The sequence below is a fragment of the Callithrix jacchus genome, chromosome X, assembly GCF_049354715.1.
Source record: "Callithrix jacchus isolate 240 chromosome X, calJac240_pri, whole genome shotgun sequence".
Classification (NCBI taxonomy): Eukaryota; Metazoa; Chordata; class Mammalia; order Primates; family Cebidae; genus Callithrix; species Callithrix jacchus.
This window is the reverse complement of record NC_133524.1, coordinates 67,590,911-67,604,416: the sequence shown is the minus strand read 5'-3', so window position 1 is coordinate 67,604,416 and position 13,506 is coordinate 67,590,911. Positions and strand designations below refer to the sequence as shown.

Here is a 13,506-nt window from a genome sequence, read left to right as displayed (position 1 = left end):
GTATTCGTCTTTGTATATTCTCTTGACAGATAATCCAAATTTCTAGTTACTCAGCCCCCCACTTTTTTCTTTTGAGACAAGGTCTTACTCTGTCACCCAGGCTGGAGCGCAGCGTGTGCAATCACAGCTTCATCTCCCAAGCCCAAGCGATCCTCCCACCTGAGCCTCCAGGGTAGCTAGGACTACAGGCACTTGCCACTATGCCTGGCTAATTTTTTGTATCTTTTGGTAGAGACAAGTTTCGTTATATTGGCCTAGCTGCTCTCAAACTCCTGACCTCAAGTGATCTGTCCACCTCGCCCTCCCAAAGTGCTGAGATTACAGGCTTGAGCCACAGTACCCGGCTGGCATTTTCATTTTATTCCATAAATTCAAAGTTTGGATTGAAGCTAGAGGCAGATAAACAACTGTAGCAAGATTTAATAAAGAAATAATTAGACAATGGATAGGTTATTCTCACTTCAACTTCAGTTGTTACAGTCGTGTGCCATATAATAGGATTTCAATCATGGGGAATGTATATATGATGGTGAAAAATTCCTGTTGCTTATTGATTTAGCCATTATAACATTGTAATGTAACATGTTGTTACATGTTTGTGTTGATGCTGGGGTAAACCAACCTACTTCACTTCCAGTCATATAAAAGTATAGCACATCCAACTATGTACAGTATATAATGCTTCATAATAATAAGCGACTGCTATTAGTTTATGTGTTTAGTATACTATACTATACTTTTAATCATTTTTAAGAGTATACTCCTTCTACTCATGAAAATAAAGTTAGCTGTGAAACAGCCTCTGGCAGGTCCTTCAGGAGATATTTCAGAAGAAGGTATTGTCATAGGAGATAACAGTGCAATGGATGTTATTGTCCCTGAACACCTTCCAGTAAGACAAGATGTGGAGGTGGAAGACAGTGATATTGAAGATCCTATCCCTGGGTGGGCCTAGGCTAGTGTGGATGGTTGTGTCTTATTTTTTAACAAAAAGTTTAAAAAGTAAATAAATACATTTTTTTTAAAAGAAAAAAGCTTACAGAATAAAGATGTAAAGAGTGAAAACATTTATTCAGCTGTACAATGTATTTGTGTTTAAGCTAAGTATTATTACAAGGAAGTCAAAAAGATTTAAAAGAATTAAAATTTATAAAGTAAAAAAGTTATAAGCTAAGGTCATTTTATTACTGAAGAGAGAAAAAAGGTTGAATAAATTGAGTGTAACCTAAATATACAGTGTTTATAAAGTCTACAGTAGTATACAGCAATGTCTTAGGCTTTCACATTCACTCACCACTCACTCACTGACTTATCCAGAGCAACTTCCAGTCCTGCAAGCTCCATTCACAGTAAGTACCCTATATAGGTGTATTCATACGTATTTTTATTTCACCTTTTTATTTTATTTTATTTTTATTTTTGAGACGGAGTCCCATTCTGTCACCCAGGCTGGAGTGCAATGGCACAATCTCGGCTCACTGTAACCTCTGACTCCCAGGTTCAAGTGATTCTCTTGTCTCAGCCTCCGGAGTAGCTGGAATTACAGGTGACTGCCACAATGCCCCACTATTTTTTTTTTTTTTTTTTGTATTTCTAGTAGAGACAGGGTTTCACCATGTTGGCCAGGCTGGTCTTGAACTTCTGACCTTAGGTGATCTGCCTGCCTCGGCCTCCCAAAGTGCTGCAATTACAGGCGTGAGCCACCATGCCTGGCCTACTTCACCTTTCCTATGTTTAGATCGCAAATATTTTCCATGGTGTTACAACTGCCTACAGTATTCAGTACAGTGACATGCTTTGTAGGTTTGTGTCCTAGGAGCAAAAGGTTCAGGTGTATAGGAGGCTATACAATCTAGGTTTGTATCAGTACACTCTACAATGTTCATACAATGAAAAACCGCCTAACAATGCATTTCTCAGAAGGTATCCCTGTCATTAACTGAGGCATGACTACAACTTGCTACCTAATTATAGGGTAGTAGCTTCTAAAACTATTAAGTGTAGCACCTAAAAGGAACTAGAAATCCAAATTTACTTCAAGGTGAAAAAAATTATGACCTTATGGAAATCTGTCCCTTACGAGTGTGGCAGACATGTTGTCAGGGAACACAAAGCAAGCTTTCTCTGTTAAATGATCATCATATTTATGTCAAAGCTGTTATCTGCTATTTACCAAGATAATTTTGCAGTCTGAAGGAAAAATCTTTAAACTTTGAAACAATGTTTTAATGTCAATGAAAACTTTGAAGTTTTGAAAGAACTTGTTGGTCTAAATGAAAGATCATAAGAAGATGCTAAATTGAGATTTTCATTGTAATAGATTGCTGGTATCACCTGGCATGACTATGAGGCAAGAGAATAACATTCCATAATTTTCTACAATACCACAGATACGTTTAGATAGCAATAACTTGGGAAATAAGGTTTTAGTAGTTTTTACAAAATACTCAGGGCTCTGTGGTACCAGGAGTTCAGAGTACAAGAGAGTGCTGTTGAGCTGACTATAAAAAATATTGGCTTTGTTTCTGCAACTGAGGGCAGTGTTAACCAAACACATGTATATTGGAATCACTTTCTGCTTTATGTTGCCTTTAAAGAACATAATTTAATTCTATCAGTTTCCCAAGTTAAGAATATAAAAGTAGAACTGTAGTGCTCTTACTAAGCTGTAAGGTACTAGGCTGTACCTTCTTAGTAAGAGGAATCTGACCAGACAGTGAAGGGTCTGAAAACCATATTGTTTCAGGAATGGCTAAAGGAAAGGCAGGGATAATTAAAGAGAAGAGAATTAGATAGAACCATTTAACAGTTTTCAAGCACAGTATATAAAAAGGAAAAAGTTCAACTTTATAGTGGAGAAGTCCAGCAGATTAACAACTTAATCAAATGATCAAAATGAACATCAGTAATAATAGAACAAATCAAAATCATGTGCTGCCCAATAGGCTTCAATGAGAAGAAAACAGCACCACTTCTGTGATATTCCTGCTAAAAGATACACAACCTGAATCTAATCATAAGTAAACACCAGACACAATGATATTGAGAAACAGTTTACAAAATAACTGGCCTGTAATCTTCAAAGTGTCAAAAATCATAAAAGTCAAAAAAAGACTAAAGAACTGTTTTAGAATGGAGACTAAAGAGGCAGCAAAACTGAATAAAACATGTGATTTAGAACTAGATCTTTTTGCCATGAAATATTTACTGGGACAATTGGTGAAACTTGAATGGGGTTTGAGGAATAGATGGTAGTAATGTAGCTGTGTAAATTTGTTTTGATGGGTGTATTGTGGTAACTTAGGAGAAAGTCCTTCTTTGTAGGAAATATACACTAAAGTCATCTCAAATGGTTCGGGAAAAAAACATTCTTTATGCTCTTCTTGCAACATTCTATAAGTTTGAAATTCTTGCATTAATATCTTAAAATTTTGAGACAAAATTTTCAATGTTCCTTAAGCCATATCATTAAACAAAGAAAGGTGAAAAAAATATGTTAATAGCTGTTGCCTGGAAGAAGGCTTCTAAAAGGATGAACTAACATCCCTGGGGAGAAGTTTACCAGGAAGCAAATCTCATCTCAACATAAAGATCTTTAATTTTGTTTTGTTTTTTGTTTGTTTGTTTTTTATAAAGATGGGGGTCTCACCATGTTGGTCAGGCTGGTCTTGAACTCCCAACCTAAGGTGATCCGCCCGCCTTGGCCTCCAAAGTGCTTGTATTAGAGGTGTGAGCCACCACGCCCCGCCAACATAAAGATCTCTATAACATAATTAGACTCGTCCAAAACCCAAATCTCAACTGGACTACCTGTGAGTCAGTGAGTTCCCTGCCAAAGAAAAAATTTTAGACACTGGCAATTCACCTAATAGATACGGTTAGAAAACATCCTTCTTTGGATAAAAACCAAACTAGATGATATACAAATGCTGCTTTCAACTTTAAGGCACTAGCATGCCATGATCCTACCCCTTTTAAATGAACCTTTGTTTTGAATCTTGAATAACCACTGTATTAGAATAATAATTAGACAACTCTCAGGCACTGCTCCCTTCTTTAGAACTCTGCTATGGTCTTCAACAGCATTAAAGACTTAGTTTCTGAAATAAAGATTATTAACTGGTCATAGTATTCAGAGGCTTTAGGAACTCCCCTTCTCCACCTAAAAGAATTATACTTATCATTCAAGATCCATCTCAAAGTTTTCCTACTCTGTAAAATTCACCCCAAATTCTCCAAGCAGTTAGAGCCATCCTTTTGTTTTTCCTACCACTTTGTATGAGAGCAGAGCGACTTCTATGGCTGGACTGACTCTGTTGCATATTTTTAATTAAAAATTTTTTCTTCTAAAAGATAGGCATAAAAAATTTAAAAATTTTTATATATTCGAAATTATTTATGTAGTCATCATAACTGTGAGCTCCTTCAGGGCCTGGAAGCTTATTATTTATCTCCTGAATCCCTCAACAAGCTTTGTAGTGCGTGAGCCTTACGGAGGTTGGCACACTGATCACCATCAGCAACCACCAAAGAGTTTATAATCGAATGAGGTTCCAGGATAAACACAAACACATACAAGTCAAAGATGAACAGAACCACGTAAAGCAAATACAGCATAAAACTAGCTTCAAGGATACAGAGACTTTCACAAATGTTATTAGGCAGAGGGCTTTTTGAAGACAGCAATCATGATTCATCCATTCCTGTGTTTGCAGTGCCCAAGCACAGTGCTTGACACATAGTATATGTTTAAGGAATATATAGGTTATGTTCGAAGAATCAAATCGCCTTACCTTTAAATACGCCTTTTATGAGTGGCGCTACTGCTGTATTGAAGACTTCTTCCTGTTCAGTAGAAGGATCAAACACAAAATCGTAGGTGAAGGATTTATCAGTACCAACCACCACCTAGAGAAGGCAAGACACAAGAGGTAAGGGGAAAAAATGAAAGGCAAGACTACACCCCTCATTACCATTTGGTCCCAGCTGTTCAGACACAGGCTCCGAACTCTGCTACGCACCTGAGGCTCCCCGGGCACGAAGGAAAGGCACATCTGGCAGCCCTCGCTAATCTCTTTGGGGACCAGAGGGCGACAACGCAGCGCCACTCTTACAGGAATTCCCTTCACCTCTTCTTTCATGATCCTATCTCAGCACTGTCTCTGCGAAGGGGAAAAAGAAGACTCGCTGATGAATGTTAGTAGGTCAGCAGGGTTGGGAGGGCGTCCTCCCCGGTTCCGACCCTCGTCAGCGGGATAACTGCCTCGGGAGATTCACTCTCCAGGACTTGGCCAGGGCTGGACTGTCCCTCAGCCCTGCACGCTAAAGAGAGTGCACTTGCGTCTGAAAGGCAAAGAAAAGACTCCCACGGGGACGACGACAAAGAACCAAAGCCCTAGGGTACGAGGAAAAAACAGATTCCGAGCTAAGGTGTGCCCCCGTAACTCACCAAACTAAATGTCCCTTCCCCGTTCTCCCCGGGTCTCCCGCGGCCCCGTCCTAGCCGGAGCTTTAACCGCCAAGTTTCAAATCCGTCCCAGAGACGCCAACCAATTGCAGTGCAGACTGCCCGAGCGCCGAGCGCGCACATCGGCGCGCGCAGACCGGCGCAGTAGAAAGGGGAGGGTCAGCTCGTCGCACCCTGGCCCGCCTCTTTTCGACCCTGCCGAGCATCCGCTTCCGGTTCTCAGTCTGAATTGGCGGTGAGCGGAGCCTGAGTTCGCTGGGGACTGCCCACTGGTGAGGTGGTGCGGCGTTTATGCGGCCGAGAGCTGGGGAAAAAGTAGAATGTGGGGCGAGGACGTAGAAGGTGGCTGATCAGGTGAAGGAAGGGTCGATCTGGGGACCCTACCATTACTAATCACATCTAGGAAATGTGGGGCGGTGCCTTGCCTGGAGTCCCTGAGGATAGTTAAGTCAACACTCCTTTAGGCTTCGAAAGTAGATTTTTTTTTTTTTTTTTGAGACGGAGTCTTGCTCCGGCGCCAGGCAGGAGTGCAGTGGCGTGATCTCGACGCATTACAACCTCTGCCTCCCGGGTTCAAGCGATTCTCCTGCCTCAGTCTCCCGAGTCGCTTGGGACTACAGGCGTGCGCCACCATGCCCAGCTAATTTTTTTGTGTGTATGTATTTTTAGTAGAGACGGGATTTCACCATGTTGGCCAGGATGATCTCGATTTCTTGACCTCGTGATCCACCCAAGTCAGCCTCCCAAAGTGCTGGGATTACAGGTGTGAGCTACCACGCCCGGCTGAAAGTAGATCTTTTTAGACTCAACCCTGATTTCCTCTTCAGGTGGAAATGGTAACATCTGTTTTGCAGGATTGTTCTGAAAAATCAGGTCCTCTTTCTAGAGTACTTGGCAGGTTGCTTGGCATCCAGAAGATGTTTAGCAAAGTTAAGAGTTTCCTTCTTTCTTCTTCCTTCTCTCCTCCAACCTTAACACCTAGATGTGAGCTGCGCCCATAGACTGACTGCCTTGGAATAGGTTGGAGCTGCTTTCTGAAACTTGCTGAGCTACTCTTCCTTTAAACTGCTTTTTGTCTGCTCTGATTCACTCTTCCATTCCAGGGCCTTGCCCGAGATGGACAGCCGGATTCCTTATGATGACTACCCGGTGGTTTTCCTGCCTGCCTATGAGAATCCTCCAGCATGGATTCCTCCTCATGAGGTGGGAACCATCTGTATTCCTGAGTAGGAGATTTTTTTTCCCCCTGGGGCGAGATGATGCATGAAAGGTAGGATGGCAGGGTTAGAAGGCAAAATGAAGAGTGAATCTTAGCACTTGTAGCCAGAGGACCCAGAAGCTGGATTCTGAGCAACAGGACCCACCAGGAACTTCTTAGGGTCTGTTCACACCAGTTAATTCTGGAAATTTGGAGCCTTTGTTTCCATATTGTTAAGAGGTGAAGAAATGTGGAGCTACTGGGCTGTCCCAATGCTATCCATCTACTCATTTAGTCAGTGTTGTCTGTTCTACTTAAGTCTATGACCTTTCCTTTTTCTGACTTCAGGGTGATTCATTAGTGTTCAGGTGAAGGTAAGTGTGAAGTAAGACTAGTAATAAAATTTCTGGGGTTGCTGTATCTTGCAGAGGGTACACCACCCAGACTACAACAATGAGTTGACCCAGTTTCTGCCCCGAACCATCACACTGAAGAAGCCTCCTGGAGCTCAGGTGAACTTATGAAGTCTTTTTCTAGGCTAGATTCATCCATACCAGAAGTTGGCAGTGTTGAGGGGATAGATTGGGAAGCAGGTGCAGATGTGAGGAAACTTTCCTTCTTGTGGACAGAAAAGCTGAGATAACACTTGTACAACTTCTGACTTTCCTCTCAGGGACACACAAGCAGACCTATTGCACAATGAGGCTACTAGTTGTTCTTGTGTTTGTTGTCTCTATTGAGCCCCTATTCTGTGCTCTTGTCTTACAGTTGGGATTTAACATCCGAGGAGGAAAGGCCTCCCAGCTGGGCATCTTCATCTCCAAGGTATGTATGCCCAGTAGGCTATATGGATAGTTACTTCCCTTTGTTAAAATAACAGATTGCAGAACCCTAATGTCTCAAGGACTGAGAGGATGACTCAGACTCATAGAAGGAGCATAATGGGGACACCCCCTTTCCCACTTAAAACTTTTCATTTGGCAGGCAATCTGTCTGCATACCTTGTCACAGAAAAACAATAGCACCTTACATTTGAATAGCACCAAATTTCACTGACAGTCTTTTGAAATTATTGCATCCCAATCACATGTATTCGCTCCTTACCAACAGGTGATTCCTGACTCTGATGCACATAGAGCAGGACTTCAGGAAGGGGACCAAGTTCTAGCTGTGAATGATGTGGATTTCCAAGATATTGAGCACAGCAAGGTGAGCACAGCACTTGGGCTGTGGTACTGCAAGAAGCCATCTCAAATAGGACAGATTGGACCGGAGTAGCCTAGTCTGTAACTTAATAAGAAAGCATTTTGCTGGGCACTGTGGTGCGCGTCTATAATCCCAGATACTTAGGAGGCTGAGGCAGGAGGATCACTTGAGCCCAGGAGTTTAAGACCAGCCTAGGCAACATAGCAAGACCCTATCTCAAAAAAAAAAAGAGACAAAGTAAGTACCTCTCCTGTGAAAGTGTACCAAAGGGAAGCAGCTCTTAGTGACAGAGAGATTGGAGTGGCAAATCCTTTTCCCCCATTATGATTCTGTCTTGGGTCATATTTCTTCATTTGTACAAGCTGCTGTGTTGCTTCCAGGCTGTCGAAATCCTGAAGACAGCTCGTGAAATCAGCATGCGTGTCCGCTTCTTTCCCTACAGTAAGTGTCACTTTCTTTTTTCACTTTCCTGACAGGACCCTACGTAAGAACTCTTTCATTTCTGATTACTAGAGGCCCTACAAGTTGGGGATAGGGAATCAGGAGCTCAAGTGTGAAGATAACCTGCTCTATTCCTCCTTTTCTTCTTCTTTCCTTCAGATTATCATCGCCAAAAGGAGCGGACTGTTCACTAGAGAGTGCAGCCCACAGCCCTTCATGTGGAATCTGCTACGACATGCTAACTAGACTTCAGGGGAGCTACATCTACTTTCAGCCCTTCCCTGTAATAGTGGAGTTGGTAGGATGGGGAAACAGCTAACCAACTGCATTACCCAAACTGTATTGCACTTTTAGTTCCCTACTTTTCTAGGTGAGCTTCATTTCCTGAAAGGAGAAGGATGATGATATCTAGGCATAACCTAGCCTGTGAGGAATGTAGTTAGGAAAGACAACTGACATTTATTGAATACCATGTACTAGTCCCTTACACATGTCACATTTTAATTATAGAAATCAGTATCAAAAAGAATCTTGGGGATTTCCCATCTGACTTGCTTGGCCATCGCATCCCATCCTTGTACTACCAGAGGTTTCATACACTTTGGAGACTCCAATGAGACCGTTTTCACCCCTTCCTCCTCTTAGCCTCTCCCCGCAAAAGTAAAATACAATGCTGAAGAAATATTGGTGTGACTTTTGAATGCTACCGATTGGATGTCAAATGCTACAAAGGGAAGAAAAAGCTCTTCTAAAGAGAGGAGCCACTGGAAGGAACAGCAACACTATACCTACCTCACAATTACCTATGATGTCTGGCCAGAACATCAGGGAGGCCAAGGAACTTTAACCACAGTATAACCAAGGAATGGCATAGAGTGAGGGGAACTGAAAAAACTGCCCCTTCACCTTCAAGCTTTGAACATTTTTCTGCAGGGACCAGTATTAATATAATTCTCTCTTCTCCTTTCCCACATTCTTTTATCTGGATCATAAATGAAAGAAGGGGCTTAGATGCATTTCTTTTCTGAAGCATCAGTAATAAATCGGTTCCCAGTTTCCAACTTGTAAGTTGCATAGTACTAACTGCTGACTTCTCCCTTTTCTTTACCCCAGCCCCAAATAATGTTCTGCCATGTTTTTAGATGTTTAGTTACAAATCCACCATAACCAGATTATCAGTTACAGCTATGCCATTGCCACTGGCATGTTCAAAATACACATGTGGAATTTAAGGTTTTCTAGTATGAGGCTGGGGGCCGTGACTCACACCTGTAATCCCAACACATTGGGAGGCTAGGACACACGGATCCCTTGAGGCCAAGAGTTTGAGACCAGCATGGCCAACATGGTAAAACACTGTCTCTAATAAAATTAGAAAAATAAGATGGATATGGTGGTATGTGCCTATAATCCCAGCTACTTAGAAGGCTGAGGCAGGAGGATACTTTAAAAACGGTAGGCGGACATTGCGGTGAACCTAGATGGTGCCACTACACTCCAGCCTGGGTGAAAGAATGAGACTGTGTCTCAGATAAAAGATTTCTAGTGTGATATGGGGTGACGTACCTGAAGGATGCAGGACCAAAATTTGCCTTGAAAGAATCATGGGGAATTTAAATATATATTTATAGGCCCTTCAACTGGACAATGATTCTCTGGCTCTGAGATGCACTCTGGATATCTGGATTTTTAAATAAGCAAAGTATATAAGTCTTCAAATATGTGAAACTATGTTCTAAATACTAGTACTATACTGTATAAGGAAGTTCTGGTTCTACCTATATATCCGACCCCAGCTCTACTGAGATACCTCTTCTAGAGCCTCAGTGCTATTGTTAGGTGGCAACATCCCTTGACAGCAGAGCTGGAGGTAGAATTAATGTAGCTGTCTCTATGCTTCCTGGGAAATCCTGTTCTATGCTCCTATCTGCTGATCCCCACCCAATGCCATTGGCCACGAGAGAAAGAAAACAGTAGCTTGGTTACTTCCATAAAGGCACACTGTCTCACTCGGCTGAATGCTGACGTCCAAGACTATCCCTATGGTTAACAGGTCAAAAACAATTCATCTGAGAAGACCGAAAACCATGGTACAAAGTCCCATCCAGGTTCCAGGGGCCTAAGAGGCAGAAACCCTCCTTCCGTAAATTGGTTCTCAATTGAGACACGTGGATTGGTTCTGTTGGGGCACCAACAGGAGATAATTCCATTGTGAAAATATAGGTACAGTGTGTAGAAAGCACAAGCAATAACAGCCTTAGGTTAAAGGATCAGTCATTTATTGAGGGTGTAGGTGAAAAACAACAACAAACAGTGGAGATTGAATTCTTTCTGCCTTCGAAGTATGTCAGCTGCTGTAGAACTATATTCTCTACAGGTGCCTTTTACCCATCTGAGAAGGTAAGGTAGAACTGCCAGGCGCCGCAAGAAGCTTCTACCCAGTAGCTGGGAGACGCAGTCAGAAAAATACGATAGCACTGTCAGAGGTTCCGTTTTTACCCCAAGGCTAGGAATTGGAAGCCAGGAAGCGGCCACGTTATCAGAAAACGAGCTGGGGGAGAACTGGTGTGGCAAGGCCAGATGCAGGAAACCCATGAAATGAGGCAGAGAAAGCCTAAGCTGTCACTTCGAACAGTAGTTTCTGTTGCCTGACTCCTCGAAGGGCTCCAGTTGGATTTCAACTGCTGAAGCCTGTGTTAAGGAAGCTAATACAGTGAGGTGACTGGAGTCAAATCTCAACACCCAGGGCCAGCTTCTAGGAGATGTAGAGGAGGAATTCTGATCTTACAATCCCCCTCGCCTAAAGGCAAACCAAGGAACTACTTTGGGCTAAAGTTACTGCAAACTTTAAGTACCACTCAGGAAACCCTTAAGTACCACTCAGGTATCAACTCAGCAAAGGAAACTTACCTTCCCTACTTGTATACTCCCTACCCCAGCAAAAGTGGGAAGAAGGATACTCCCCTCTTTTGGTGGAGGTGAAGTACTTGTGGAAGGAAGGGCCGAAGCCACACACCGGAACAGCTGTGTGTGTGTGTGTATGTGTGTGTGTGTGAGTGAGAGAAAGAGAGAGAGAGAGGTGACAAAAAAAGAAAGAAAACAAGGTCAGGTTCAGAGGCTGGGATAATTCAAGGCCTTTGGGCTACATGATGGAGATGAACCTTGCCCCCCACCCCACAAAGCACAAGCCAAAGGTATCCCAAAGAGTAAACAGTGGTGGTAGCTACAGACAGAGTGCAATTCAAGTAACATGAAAAGAAACAAATATTACCTTGTCCACGTTGTAACTGGTTTTGGCACTGGTCTCAATAAACATCACATTGAGGTTTCTGGATTTTTCTTCACCCTCTTCTGCAGTGACTTGCCTGGACAAGTTAGAATTGATGAAAAGGACAAGAGTTAGTGGATAGGGTTACAGTCTTCTGAGGTGTAATGATGCTTACTTAGAGCAAGGAACCCTAGAGGCCTTAAACCTATGATCCTTCTGATTACAGCATGGGGACTCTCTCCTCTACCCCCCACATATCCTCGTGCCCTAATGGGATGTGTCCTCGTCCTTCCCCTCCTGCAGTGCTGCTGGGGGGCACAGGGAGCCAGGGTAACTCCTCCCCAAATAAATCGAGCACAGTCGACCCTCCCCATAGAGAGAGACTGAATTTTAGGTATGCCAGAAGAAGTTGTAGTTATACTTTACCTTTCGTTATTCAAATCAATCTTGTTACCCACCAACATGATGACAACATCGTCACCTCTTTCTGCTCGAACACGTTCTACCCACTTATCTGTCTCCTTAAAAGAATTGATGTCTGCAAGAGAACATGTGGCAGGGTGTTGAAACATTTAGTAGAGATTTGGAGGGAACCATTCCTCTCTGCTAACTGTATCAATCTCCCTGTCACTTCCTTTATAATCCCCTTTTCAAATAAAACGTTGCACAACACCCACTTGTGACGTCATAGACAACCACTGCAATAGTTGAACCACGAATGTAGCTAGGAATCAGGCTGTGAAAGCGCTCCTGGCCAGCTGTGTCCCATAGCTGCAGCTGAACCTGCATAAAACAAATGTTTAGGAAGAAGATGGGGAAACGTAGAAAAGAACCTAGCCTTTGCAAAAAGATCAAACCTAGTAAAGGCAGATTATAAAAAGTCAGGGAGACTGGGTCCCCGAGAAGCGGCTGCTGTGGCCTGAAACCAAGTGGCCTATAGTCCTAGGACACGTGCAACCAATTTTAATATACTGATTTGATTCAGGAAGACCCCACAGAAGAGCAGATTTAAGGATTCAAGGTCTCTTGCACTTTATGGATGTTACAATTGGAGATGAGATGAAGGCAGACAGAACAAGAGACCTCGTCGGGCTTGGTAATCTGAGGAGGCTTCCGTTGTTTTGATGGTGCTACCCTACTGTGATGAATAGGCTGAAGGGGCCGAAATGCAGGGTTAGTGGTATGAGCGTTAACACTCACTATTCGGTCCTCCAAGTACATGTTCTTAGACAAGAAGTCAATTCCAACAGTTGCCTGCAAAAGAAAGTCAGGTACTTTCCAGCATTCCCTCTATTCCCAACATGAGGCAGTCTTAGAAGCCGAAGCGGAGAATGACCGTTTAGGAAACGTCCTGGCTCCACTTCCCAACCCGTACAATACATAACCTTGAGGAGGAGAACCTCCAGGTGAGTCCGCCAAGAAGAGGGGCAAAAATGTACCATATGGCTCGGCGGCGGGCTTACCTGGAAGGTACAGCCGAAGCTGTCGTACATGAAGCGGGTGATGATGGATGTCTTCCCTACTGCGAGGGAGATAAGCAGGCCAGTCGTCACCCTGGGTGCCCTGTCTCCCCTCAAAGTTTCTGTCAGGCCTCCCTCCTCCTCCTCCCACTCCAATGTTTCCCAACGAGGAGGCAAACTCGATTCCCCGGAGAAAGCCCCACCCCATTGACTACCATTCACACCTTCCTGCCCCCAAAGCCCAACCCAGACCCACACAGCTCGGGTCTCCCAGGAATACGAGTTTAGCTTTGCACGGAGATTGGTATTCCGGTCCTTCGGCAGCCTTGAGGCCAAAGTCTCCGGCCCCCACCCAGGCCTCGCGGTGACCGAAGGCAGACATCGCGTCAGGTAGGTGGCAGCCAAAATGGCTTCCGGCGCTCGACCTGTGCCATCTGACGTCACGCGGCGCTCGACCGACGTCGGC

At 43.5% G+C, this 13,506-nt stretch overlaps 3 protein-coding genes across 14 annotated transcripts in view; 1 reads left to right on the top strand and 2 right to left on the bottom strand.

Moving 5' to 3' along the window:
• The window catches only part of KIF4A (kinesin family member 4A), a 125,770-nt gene extending 120,182 nt beyond the window's left edge, over positions 1–5,588 (bottom strand). For both annotated transcript variants that reach the window (XM_035288212.3, XM_035288213.3), the window contains exons 1-3: positions 5,450–5,588; positions 5,022–5,162; positions 4,794–4,908 (exon numbers count right to left, since the gene is read on the bottom strand). In XM_035288212.3, the coding sequence (XP_035144103.3) occupies positions 4,794–4,908; positions 5,022–5,141 (235 nt within the window). In that variant the 5' untranslated portion in view covers positions 5,142–5,162; positions 5,450–5,588. The remainder of the gene's footprint in view (positions 1–4,793; positions 4,909–5,021; positions 5,163–5,449) is intronic.
• Positions 5,589–5,681: 93 nt separating this feature from the next.
• On the top strand, positions 5,682–8,994 carry PDZD11 (PDZ domain containing 11). 10 transcript variants are annotated; one of them, XM_002762964.7, is made up of 7 exons: positions 5,682–5,739; positions 6,571–6,670; positions 7,094–7,177; positions 7,434–7,490; positions 7,776–7,874; positions 8,252–8,312; positions 8,472–8,994. In XM_002762964.7, the coding sequence occupies exons 2-7, from the start codon at positions 6,584–6,586 to the stop codon at positions 8,504–8,506; spliced, it is 423 nt and encodes a 140-aa protein (XP_002763010.1). In that variant the 5' UTR covers positions 5,682–5,739; positions 6,571–6,583; the 3' UTR covers positions 8,507–8,994. The 10 variants fall into 10 exon arrangements, with proteins under 10 accessions (XP_002763010.1, XP_008987689.1, XP_078218509.1 ...); XM_008989441.5 differs by having other exon boundaries at positions 8,234–8,312; XM_078362383.1 differs by having other exon boundaries at positions 5,682–5,821.
• A 1,575-nt stretch (positions 8,995–10,569) lies between these two features.
• RAB41 (RAB41, member RAS oncogene family) lies at positions 10,570–13,458 on the bottom strand. 2 transcript variants are annotated; one of them, XM_035288217.3, is made up of 8 exons: positions 13,299–13,458; positions 13,044–13,102; positions 12,781–12,834; positions 12,258–12,363; positions 12,007–12,118; positions 11,584–11,677; positions 11,223–11,336; positions 10,570–11,003 (listed from the first exon to the last, which is right to left on the bottom strand). In XM_035288217.3, the coding sequence occupies exons 1-8, from the start codon at positions 13,420–13,422 to the stop codon at positions 10,935–10,937; spliced, it is 732 nt and encodes a 243-aa protein (XP_035144108.1). In that variant the 5' UTR covers positions 13,423–13,458; the 3' UTR covers positions 10,570–10,934. The 2 variants fall into 2 exon arrangements, with proteins under 2 accessions (XP_035144108.1, XP_002763014.2); XM_002762968.7 differs by having other exon boundaries at positions 10,570–10,996; positions 11,273–11,336.
• Between the last annotated feature and the right edge of the window lie 48 nt (positions 13,459–13,506).

What these genes read in the sequence shown, in the direction of transcription:
- PDZD11 (XM_008989441.5), top strand. Translation starts at nt 6,584, where the DNA reads ATGGACAGCCGGATTCCTTATGATGACTACCCGGTGGTTTTCCTGCCT. An exon ending in AGAAGCCTCCTGGAGCTCAG is followed by an intron (nt 7,178 to 7,433) that starts GTGAACTTATGA and finishes CTTGTCTTACAG; the next exon opens with TTGGGATTTAACATCCGAGG. An exon ending in AAGATATTGAGCACAGCAAG is followed by an intron (nt 7,875 to 8,233) that starts GTGAGCACAGCA and finishes CATTTGTACAAG; the next exon opens with CTGCTGTGTTGCTTCCAGGC.
- RAB41 (XM_035288217.3), bottom strand. Translation starts at nt 13,422, where the DNA reads ATGTCTGCCTTCGGTCACCGCGAGGCCTGGGTGGGGGCCGGAGACTTT. An exon ending in ATTCCTGGGAGACCCGAGCT is followed by an intron (nt 13,103 to 13,298) that starts GTGTGGGTCTGG and finishes TCTCCCTCGCAG; the next exon opens with TAGGGAAGACATCCATCATC. An exon ending in CCAGTTACAACGTGGACAAG is followed by an intron (nt 11,337 to 11,583) that starts GTAATATTTGTT and finishes ACACACACACAG; the next exon opens with CTGTTCCGGTGTGTGGCTTC.